Source organism: Arachis duranensis, chromosome 10, assembly GCF_000817695.3.
Source record: "Arachis duranensis cultivar V14167 chromosome 10, aradu.V14167.gnm2.J7QH, whole genome shotgun sequence".
In the NCBI taxonomy this organism is placed as follows: domain Eukaryota; kingdom Viridiplantae; phylum Streptophyta; class Magnoliopsida; order Fabales; family Fabaceae; genus Arachis; species Arachis duranensis.
Genome location: NC_029781.3, coordinates 88,966,547 through 88,977,973, shown reverse-complemented (window position 1 = coordinate 88,977,973; position 11,427 = coordinate 88,966,547). Strand labels below are relative to the sequence as shown.

General features: G+C 34.8%; 1 protein-coding gene and 1 pseudogene across 9 annotated transcripts; one reads left to right on the top strand and one right to left on the bottom strand.

Annotated features, from left to right (window-relative positions):
• LOC107470711 (protein LNK1-like) lies at window positions 1–1,601 on the top strand (annotated as a pseudogene).
• A 1,269-nt stretch (window positions 1,602–2,870) lies between these two features.
• Window positions 2,871–9,514, bottom strand: LOC107470759 (chloride conductance regulatory protein ICln). 9 transcript variants are annotated; one of them, XM_052255076.1, is made up of 9 exons: window positions 9,139–9,514; window positions 7,252–7,333; window positions 6,188–6,361; window positions 5,962–6,085; window positions 5,760–5,874; window positions 5,611–5,670; window positions 5,462–5,521; window positions 5,274–5,359; window positions 2,871–3,104 (listed from the first exon to the last, which is right to left on the bottom strand). In XM_052255076.1, exons 3-9 carry the CDS (start codon window positions 6,346–6,348, stop codon window positions 3,033–3,035), a joined length of 678 nt encoding a protein of 225 aa, XP_052111036.1. In that variant the 5' UTR covers window positions 6,349–6,361; window positions 7,252–7,333; window positions 9,139–9,514; the 3' UTR covers window positions 2,871–3,032. The 9 variants fall into 9 exon arrangements, with proteins under 9 accessions (XP_052111036.1, XP_052111041.1, XP_052111039.1 ...); XM_052255081.1 differs by having other exon boundaries at window positions 5,962–6,080; XM_052255079.1 differs by lacking the exons at window positions 7,252–7,333; window positions 9,139–9,514 and adding an exon at window positions 6,546–6,790 and having other exon boundaries at window positions 6,188–6,461.
• Between the last annotated feature and the right edge of the window lie 1,913 nt (window positions 9,515–11,427).

Below are 11,427 nucleotides of genomic sequence, written 5' to 3'. Positions count from 1 at the left end.
ATGAACTTGAAAGTATCAATAGAATGAAATTCCATAAAATAGTATTAATCATTCAAATATCTTAAAATTGTACTTATCAAAATTTTTGCAACAAAGATAGGTGGTCTACCCCTCCATAGTGAAGTTGGAAGAGTTAGCATTGGATTTTCACAAAAAATAGATTCATCAAATGCTCAAGAAAGCCCATCCCTGAGCTCAGCTTTGGATGAAATTTCACTTGAAGCAACTAGCTTTCGGCAGCTCCAACAGGTTAAGGATTAGGTATTTGAATATTTTCTGATGCCGAAGTTTGTTCCTGTCTTTTTGCGATAGTGTCTCCTAGGCAATGAATTAAAAATTAACATGTCATGCATTTAACTTATGGTTTGTTATGATGAAAGATTTTATCGTGTGGGTGTTAACATAGCATCCTAATTATGCTTAGCCATGTGGATGTTGGAAATACGGTGCTTATCCTATTTTCAAGTATTATAGTCTGAATTAAGTTGGTTGTTACTATGGGTGGTCAGATACGGAATATATTGAAAAAGATGGGAACAAAACTATAAAAAGGGAAGAGGGAAAAGAGAATGTCCCATGCTGTGAATGCTAAGAAAATCTTATCTATCTACCCTTGTTGAAAGTCTTCCGCTTTATTGATTATAAACTTATAATCAATTCACTTGAATGCAGTTGGATATAAGAACTAAACTATGTATAAGGGACAGTCTGTACCGATTAGCTAAGAGTGCTGAACAAAGACATACGGATGCAAATGTGAATGGTCAACTTGGTGATGATATTGAAACCCGGAAAGCATTAATGACACAGGGTGCGGACAGGTATCACCTGCATTATTCATTCTTCATAATCAGATATGTATTTTCGTGGCACTAAACATTCATTGCATACACATTGACATGTTGTTCCCCTAGAGTAGTTAGTTATCTGTTCATCCTTGCACTTACCTTGTACTGTAGAGTAGTTTTATTTTATTCATGAGAATGCTATATTGATATATGAAAAATAAAACATTGATGAATATGGGAACTGAAATAACACTGGGTAATAGGACAATATCATTTGTAACTAAGATTGAGAATAAATTTTCAGATATAATATCGTTAAAAAATATTTATAGTCCATTCTAGATTTCTAGATCTTAGCTTTTAATATGTATGGAATATTGGTGTTTTGCTGAAAATATTTAAAACTGGTATAACTTTGCTCTATTCAGGTGTACTGGGTTCATGGATGTGGAAACTAACACAAATCCGATTAATCGGTCATTCGGTCTATATCACACTTGCTTTTACATAGGCCCCCAGATGCATCAATGTTTCCCCGTAATGATACAACTCCTTTTAAATCGGGTTCCATGGTATGCTTTTATGAATGATTAAAATGCTTATCAAATGTTAAATGTTTGGCGCGGCCTTAGTTCTCATGTTGTGGTTTGAATAACAGATACATGGATCAGTGATCAATCCACCAGTAATGACTGAGAACCAGGTTTGCCAGGAAGGATCTTCGGGTGAAGTAGAAAAGAAGCCCTTAGCGATAACACCTAGTGAAAAGTGAAACTAGCATTGGCTATTTGGCCTTAGCCTGGTGTACAATGTTTTTCTTTCAAGTCATCGTATCGTGTACCATGTATTTATTGGAGGCTTACTCAGATCCCCTTGTTTCTTAACTGTTGATTATTTTTTTTTTTTGTATCTGATATCATAAATACTGATGACTAATGTATAATTTTCCCATCAAGATTAGGTGGCAGATATGACAATGTAGAGTATTACTACTTTTTCAACTTTTTTTTGGGTTAAAAAAGTGGTTAAGGATATAATTTTATTTAAAAAGTGATTGTGTTGCAAGTTGCTTCTCGATTATCAATTAGTAATACGACTTTCATGAATAGTGATATGATCCATGATCTAGAATATCATAGGCACGTGGCACTAAAAACCTCTCCAGTCACCGCAGCCTTCAACACTGAATTAATCGGAGATTAATCAACAAATTGATTAGTCTAGTTTAAGTCAACCTACGTTTAGATATAAGAAGTTGATACTAACTTTAAAATGACACATTTTTCCCATTTTATTTTATAAATGACATTCGATTATTTATTTAATTTTAACGATTAAACATTGTTGTTAATTAAAAATAAAATACAATAGGATAACGTTGTTATTCAAAAATCAATATTGTAATACAATGGGAGATCAGTAAATTTTGTTATTTGTAACCATCAATTAGCCATTGTTAGTATTTTTAATGGTGTAAAATTTCATCTAATGATATGGAATTATTTACTTTTCTCTTGTTGGTTAAGTACTGGCCAAATTTTAATAAAAGTACTGACCTCAAACTTTCTCTTATTTAAATTAAATCAATCATCAGCCACGACTTAACACAAATCTACTCGCAGCTAACCTATTCTTAGGTAGCGTTTGTTTTCAGGTACTGAGACAGAGACTGAGAGACTGAGACTCAGTATTGTGTTTGTTAGTTCAGAGACTGGTACTAAAATTTCTGTCTCTGTCTCTAAAATTTCAGTATTTCAGTACCTCCAAAAAGTAGGGACACAGGGGACTGAAATTTTTAGAAATGGAAACTGAAACTTTAATAACATTTTATACCTTAAATACTTTCATTTCAATTAATTAATTCTAATTTTACCCTTTGTGCAAATTAAATTAGAGTTTCATTCTTGTTTCAATTCCTGTCTCCCATTTTGCACCAAACAGAATACTAAGATTTGTTTCAATCCCTGTTTCTCAGTCTTTGTCTCTCAGTCTCAGTCTTTCTATCTCTGTCTCTCCACCAAACGCTACCTTAGTGTTTTAGAATAAAAGTAAGGGGGCTTAATATTGTTACCCTGCTAACACTTTCAAAACACTTGCATCATTCTATACATAAAACAAAATTCATTAGTCGCGCATAATTGTCCATCAATTATCAAAAGTATATAATCCCCTAATCAAATTTTCATACTAATTTACATAACATAACCAACAGTTCATATGCTATGTTCGGTTAAACAAAGCCACTCAATTATGGGTGCCATCCTCATCGTGCTCCATCTCTTCTGCATCCTCAAAACGCTGATCGTTGATATGAAGCTGCAATCAATCAAACTTAATATAAATAAGGGATAATTTTGAAACAAATTTAAAATCTGGTACTGAACATGGGTTTCTTATATAACTGGTCGACAATTCGCCATAAACACTCCTCTTTCCTCCCCGGCTCCTCTACCAGTTACTTCGGAAATAAGCAAATACAAAATCATCAATATGAAGCATTAAAGCCTCACAAGTCATGAGAATAGATAAGGATTCCGGTACAGAGAAACGCATTACAAACCAGCATTGTGTTTATCCACATCAATACACAAAATAGAATAAAAATATGCCCTCAACCAGTTAATAAATTGTCTTAGTGTAATCATTTTTGCTTCAAATTTTCAAAATAATAACAAAACTATATTTCAATATTTGAATTTAGAAATTAGGCTACCATGAACTTGAAAGTGTCAATAGAATGAAATTCCATAAAATAGCATTAATCATTCAAATATCCTAAAATTGTACTTATCAAAATTTTTGCAACAAAGATAGGTTGTCTACCCCCTTAAACAAGTAGAATAAAGACCAAATGATATGTGTGGCTGTCTTGTTCTTATAGCGACTGCCAACAACTTTTTCGCATCCATATCTAGCTCAGTGTCTCGAGCCTATCAAAATAAAAAGCAGAGGCGAAAAAAACAAAAAGATTTTGCCAAACTCCTTAATATTTAATAGATTATCATAAAATGCAATGAATTTTACATTAATATTCAGATCATGCCTAAGGTTCTCCTTTAATTAGAATTCACAAAAGGGTACTTGATCCAAATAGTATATAGTAACCTAATTTGTTCTAGATACTAAAAAAGTAAGGAAACAAAACAAAACAAGGTTCATGATGTTTGCAATAGCAACAAACATTTAAACAATTTAAACACATCTGACGTCTTCTCTCCTGACCTAGTCTCTCCCTATATCACAGACCATTCAATAACTGTAACAAACCAAGAGGGACAAAATCGAAATCTAACTCCTTTTAAATTTACTTATAAAAGGAGGGAAAAACACGTAACTGATTAACAACTTCAAATTGTTGCTATTCCACATGTTTAGGGAAGTAGTTAGAATTTTGATATTATAAATAAAAAAGCTGAAAAGCTTTTAGGCAGGGAATAAGTGGAGTGACTATTTAGTGGAGAGTTTGGCCTCTCGAATGCCAAATGAATCTTTTTTCATAACTCATTCTTCATCCTTCTTTTCTGAATAATACTTCTTGAGAGTGTCACATTGATATCTCAACCTTTCTCTACCCTAACTTCTATCTCTCACCCCTTACTACTCTAATTGTGAATTATATGCTACTGTACCTCTTGATAATCTGGAATTAATGAGGAAACTCTTTAACAATAACCTACAGTGCTGAAGTGGCAGAACTAAGAGTGTCTTCGAATAAAGCATTTGGAGGACGAAATGTATTCTCTAAGAGGCTTTTAAATCCTTTCATTGGAAATTCTGTTTGGATATTAATAGAAAGAATTTTACAACTTACAAAAGTATCTTATAGAGTAATTTTGTTTAGTTTAAATAAAGAAATTAAAATACCCCATAAGAGAGGGAATTCTCAAAATTCTTCCATTATCTCTTCCTTTAAAACTTGATGGACAAAAAAATTGTTCTCAAACTTGATATATATATATATATATATATATCATCTTTTGTTGTTGCACAAACAAGACATTTCAGAATTACATCAATTTAGTTACACAATATTTTAAATTCTTCAAAAATTTTAAAATACTCTATCCAAATAACACTCTAAAGGATTTTAGGCAAAAAAAGAATGAAGTTCTAGTTTGAATGTGTTAAAACAGAAAGCAAATGATAATTATTCCATATTAAGAGATGAACAATTAATCTGCAAGTTTTAAAATTGATCCAAGAGACTCAGTAGATCAAGACTCAAGCATAACACCATATAAAAGGAAAAATAAAAACAACCACCAAAATGAAAGAGAAAGCACAATTAACAAATAACCTAAAGTATCCATAACTGAATTTACAGAAACTTTGAAGGTTAGACATAAAATAGTAATAGACAACTTTTAAGTATCCATAACTGAATTTGCAGAAACTTAATCACAAGAGAAGTTGCAGGATTATATGTCAGAATGTGAGACTGCACAAACAAAAGTGGATAGGGAACTATGAGGAAGAGCAACCAACCTCAAGTACTGTACGAGCTAGGTCATGATTTCCATTTGACTGACCAAGAGAGTTCGGTGGATTAGGAGAGATATAACCTTCTTCCTCTGGGGGAAAATGAAAATCTTTAGCAACGTAACAACTAGAACAATCAACGGGATCAAACCTTTCCAAATTTTAACAAACAAGGTAAAAAGCCTCACATATACCTTCCTCTTCCCCTTCCATCTGATCAGCACTGAAAACCCAATCATGCTCTTCTCCTTCCTCTAAAAGAACAATATCAGCACAAACAACTCAGAAAGGAGTAAAAAGTAAAAACAGAGTATTAATAACAGTATGGGAGGTTAGCGCTAACCATCATTTGGTTCTGGATTAAGCTCTGCACACTCACAGAATACTTGAAACAAAGTATCCACTGCAAAAAATACATATAAGCAAACCCCGGAGTAACAAACTAATAATCTATCAACAAGAAAAGTACCAAAGTGTAAATTGGTAACATACATTGAGAAGGATCAGAGGGGATAAGCCTCATCTCTGTGATCCTGGATAAATCCTGTATGTCACTGGATTCAGAGTCGGAGTTTTCGGAACCATCCTCTTCAGCATTAGTGTCAATCTTCAGGAAGCGCCCTACTAGTCAGAGATTTGAAAATAACAAAACGACTAAACTGTAACACATTAATTAAGAAATAATAGGTGATACCTGGGTGTATAAACAAGGATGGGGGTAGGCATCTGGGTCTCTTGAGACGGCATGGAGGGAAATAGACAAGAAATCAATAGCATATCCCTTGGTGTTGTCTACATCGCTGAGCCATATCACTTGCCCGCAACAAACAAAGTCACCAGATTGTGATGTTTAGTAAAATTGAGTATGTAACTGGAAAAGGAAGGAAAGAGCTATGGAAAATAACAAGTGATTTAGTTACTTGGTAGTAATATAGAGTGTGCCGGAGGAGATGGGAGGGAGGTTGGCAAGCCCAAGGTCCACACCACGCTGCATGTGCATGAGTTCCTCCCCATTCTCAGTGTCCAGGTCAGGTTGTCCATTATTGTTTCTCTCAGTGAAGTTTCTCAACCCTAAACCCATTTTATCACCGATTCTGCAAATATCTATTGACTCTTAGAATGAACTTCAGCTTAGCTATTACGGTTGCACACGGTTAGGTCAGCTCAAGCTCACCTTTTGTTAACAAAATCAGACTACAATTTCAGGAATCACACACACAAAACACAGAAATATAAATTTATACAAAAGTAAATTTATAATTAAAAAAAAGGGCATACTTAAAGCGAGAACAGGAGAGGCAGCGAAGCAGATTGGGAGGCAAGGGGAGAGAGGCGGAGAACAGAGAGGAGCAGCAGAACAGAAGAGAGGCGACGGCCGGAACTGGAATGCACGGCTAGAGGAGGTGACGGCTGGCAAGCACCACGTGAAGGCGACGGCAACGGCAGAGCTCAGTGGACTGGAGTTGAATCAAGCCTTCAAGCTCAGGGGCCCGGAAGAATGGTGACGGCTGGGCCTGACGAACATCAAAAGACAAAAGATTGTCCTGTATCAAGAGAGAAATAAATTTGAATCATCACTGCATTTTAATTTTCTCATCATCTAACTTTTTAGTAACAAATTCATCACAAATAAAAATTATAACAAATCCAGAATGAGTAACACACTGATTGCAAATACAAAGAAGATAATCTTATTGCAAATACAACTTCTGCGTAAATGCGAGTAATTAATCAGGCGAGTAGTTAATTGCACTGATAGTAAAAATTCATACACCCAGAGAAGACAAGTTCTGTAGTTACAAATTCATACAACTGCAAACAAACAAAAAAACCAAGAGAAGACAAGCTGCAAAAGGGCACCCATATAGAACCCATTACAACAACACATAAGCGAACAGAGAAGATAGGATTGAAGAGGAGACCACAAATTGAAAAACGACGCGAAAACAGCTGCTACGAAGACGAAGGTTCGACGGCGACTAACCTTATTCGTGGTGGGTTCGACGACGAAGAGGCAGCGACAAAGCAGGGGCTTCCGCTAGGTTCTTCAATGGTGGTACAGAATCCTGTGTTTGACAAGGGAAGAGATGAGACGAAGAAGTTAGCACAAAGGACAAGCTTGAAATAATTAATTTGGATTGAGGGTATTTTTGGAAGAAATTATTAGTTAAATTTCAATCTCTATCTCCAAAAATTTCTCTTTTTAAAAAATATTGAAAGAACTTAAATTTTGTATTTTGGTAGGCTAACAAACATAATACTGAGACTGAAAATTAGTTATTGAGATAAAATACATATTAAAAATGAGAAACAATATTTGTATTTGTGTATAATATATGGTGTTTACTGATTAGTTTTTAATATACACATGATATTTTAATTTTATATGAAATTAAGACAACTAAAAGCATAATAAGATGACTTGAGTATTGAATCAGTGATGGCAGAATAACTGTTCACTATTTAGGATTTTTGGATCACAAAGTGATCAAAATTAATTAAATTATTTCAACTAAGTAATCGAGTACTTCTATAAATTAAAACACTTCAAAAGTAAGCAGAGGGAGTTTAATAATTTGAGAGAGTAATTTGAATATAAATAATTAGCTGATTTTTACCCTTCATCTAACAAAATTATATAAAGTGTTACCAAAAGTTCACCAACATATACGAAAAGTAAGGTTCTTTATACACGTGGAATATTATATTTACATTTTTTATTTTTTTAAAATATACAATTCGGTTTGTAAACGATTTGTAGTGAAGGCCATAGTTGTAAGAACCGAACCGCTGATCAAACCGGCTAAGTTACTGGTTCACTGATTTACTGGTTCAACCAATAAATTACTGATTGAACCGGTAAAACCGGTTTCACGTAACTAAAAAATATAATACCAAAGGTATAAAACAACAGCTATTACAAAATACAAATTCACATCAATTGTTCAATATTGGGAGCATAACCTATTTCCAACAATTCAATTCAAAGGGTTCCTGTTGAGCAAGACAAAAGCAACCATATATGCATTCACTAAAATCTGTTTTGGACATAAAACCAGTTTTGCCCACAAGTTTTCAAGCCTAAATCTGCCGAATGATTTAAATTATGAGCAAGATTGGTATCTAACTAAGACAAACAACCATGAGAAATTGATGAATGGATAACAAGCACTTAACTCACAAGTAAAATGGTTGCATTCAACTTGAAAATCATTTAATTCAACACACATTTAAAAGCAACACCATAGTAGTTCAACAGCAAATAATTCGACAAAAAGACTCAAGAGTCACTACACTAAAAAGATGCACAATGGCATAATAGTTCAACAGCAAATAACTCCGACAAAATTTGCTAGAAAATCCAGCAATCCTTCTTCTAAAGCAAACAGGCATAATGGCATAATCAAAAATTAAAAAAAAAATCCAGCAATCCAGCAATCCGAGAGAGGAGGCAGTGGACGGAGAGGACGCGCCGCGGCACCCGACAGAGCAAGGAGCCGCGGAGGATGGTGTTTCTGATGGTGTATTGGCTGAAGACATTCTAAAACAATATAGAATAGCAATGGTATAAAACAGCAGCTATTACAAAAACAATGTTACATAATCCATATTTCCATATTTTCATATCCAGCAATATAAATTCACAGCAATGTTACATCAACAAAAACTACCATAACCACTACAAATCTGAAAAAAAAAATCAACAATCTGCCATCAACTAGTTCAACAATATTACAAGTTAGAACTCCACAATATATACAAATCAATAATCTCCCATTAACCTATCAGTTATTCACTCCCTTAATCAAATTAAAATCCAACTAAATAACTAAAAAAAATAGAGAACAGATTTCACAGTTTGGAGACCAACCTGGATGAGGCAGATTCTGGCGACAGAGAGGCAGCACCGCAGCAGCGACGGAGAGGCAGCACCGCAGCAGCGACGGAGGAGACGCGATGACGACGACAAGATACGCGGAGCCCCGAACTCGACGTACTCAGACACACTGTGAAGCCAGCGAGACGAAGCAGAGGGAGAGAGTCTTCGAGACTGAGAGAGACTGCGAGGAAGAGTGTTGGTGTGACAAGGGGAGGAAGAAGACGACAGGCCGGCGGTGAGGTGAGGTGCGGTGATCAACTATGTATGGTGTGATGAGCAGCTGAGGAAGACTTGAAGGACTGCCGTTTTGGCTTTTGGAGATTTAGGGTTAGGGGGAAGGGGGCAGGGGGGGTATTCGAGAGAGTGAGAGACACATTCGTTTTGAAACGGAAAAAAAAAAAGGATTTCCAAACCGGCTGGTTACACAAAAACCGCCGGTTCTTTGATTTTTTATAACTGGACGGTTTAAACCGATTTTATCCGGTTCTATTCCGAAGGGGGGAGGAAGAAGACGACAGGCCGGCGGTGAGGTGAGGTGCGGTGATCAACTATGTATGGTGTGATGAGCAGCTGAGGAAGACTTGAAGGACTGCCGTTTTGGCTTTTGGAGATTTAGGGTTAGGGGGAAGGGGGCAGGGGGGGTATTCGAGAGAGCGAGAGACATTCTTTTTGAAACGAAAAAAAAAAAAGGTTTTCCAAACCGGCCGGTTACACAAAAACCGCCGGTTCCTTGATTTTTATCAAAATCGGACGGTTCAAACCAATTTTATCCGGTTCTATTTTTTATCCGGTCAAAATGACTAATCGGACCGGTTAAATGATCGATTCACTGATTTTCCGATTAAACCAGTCAATTCGTCGGTTCTTATAACTATGAGTCAAGCACTCTAATTTCTAGAAAATTTTATTTACTAAATCGATTTTTAATATTTGAAAGAACAGACAATTTGTGTTAAATGTATACATAAAATGTATGTTTCATTGGTCACATCTACCCTTTTATCAATAGAGATCTGTTTCTGCTAAAAGAAATTAACTCACATTTTCATTTTTTTTTGGTAGAAGGAAAGGATCTAGGGTTCAAAGCAAACTACAAAACAGAACTAAATATCAAGTTAGGGGGCATTAAAACCCCTTTGGCATCATCATTCAGGAAGACTTTGAGTTCCTCCAAGGGTTGATCGACAAAAAATAGAAAAAAAACCTTCATCCTCTTTTGCAGAACCAAAAAAACCCATGCTTCACAACAACTTACATGAAAACAAAGCCCTAAAACCCTATTTCATGAAATCAATACCCAAATTCAAAATAGCGGAAAATATGTTACCTTTGATCTTGTCTCGGGTGAGAGTGGTTTCTCTAGTATTGTGGTTTCTCTAGTATTAAACCAGTCTTCCATCTTAATTCATGACAACAATAATCGGGGGTTCGAATTCCGCCTTGTGCATGCAGCAACCCATTGGCCAGCGGCAAACCCTTAAATAGAGCTCAGTACCGCGGCGGATTAGTCCTTGACCTGCCGGGTTGGGGGATACCGTGGGAAACCAAAAAAAAAAACAATAAAGACGTTTCACAGTCTATAAATTCAGCCCAACAGAATACACAAATTTAATTGTAATTTTAGTCTTTATCTTATTTTATAATTATCTTTATCTTTATCTCTATTTTATCTTTATTTACTTTTATCTTTCATAGGTCAATACTCTATATATACTTAAAAAAATTTTATCGTCTTTTTCTATTCTTTCGTAATTTTATCATCTAGGATCACTTTTGTGCTGTGCGTGTTGAACGAACACTTGACCCAATCCTTGAATGTTCTTCAGCTTCAGAAACACAAATTGGATGAAAATGGAATACAATATGACAATATGTTCAGTTATCCACTTTCATCTTCACCTTTTTACTGGGACTCTCCTAGGTTACCAAAATGCCAACAATTAAGAGAAAGCACGAACTTGACTCTTATGCTTTTATTTTATATTTTTTAATAATATTTTTAAATAAAAATTTAACCTAATCGCCAAATAGATGAAAGAAAACGTGACAGAGCCGGCCCAAACCTCAATCCAGACTCGAGATATATTCTACTGAATTTAAATTTGTTATTTTTATTCAATATTATTTTTGAGTTATATTTTGGGTTATTCGGTCTGACATTATTTTTATAGTAAAAATATATATTTTAGAGTAAAATTAATAATGTTATCAATAGTGAATCTAAAAAATTTTTAAAATGAAAGCAAAATAATAAAAAATATTAATATGAATATATTTAGA

What these genes read in the sequence shown, in the direction of transcription:
- LOC107470759 (XM_052255076.1), bottom strand. Translation starts at nt 6,348, where the DNA reads ATGGGTTTAGGGTTGAGAAACTTCACTGAGAGAAACAATAATGGACAA. An exon ending in ATCCTTGTTTATACACCCAG is followed by an intron (nt 5,875 to 5,961) that starts GTATCACCTATT and finishes CGCTTCCTGAAG; the next exon opens with ATTGACACTAATGCTGAAGA. An exon ending in TAGCTCGTACAGTACTTGAG is followed by an intron (nt 3,105 to 5,273) that starts GTTGGTTGCTCT and finishes GATTGATTGCAG; the next exon opens with CTTCATATCAACGATCAGCG.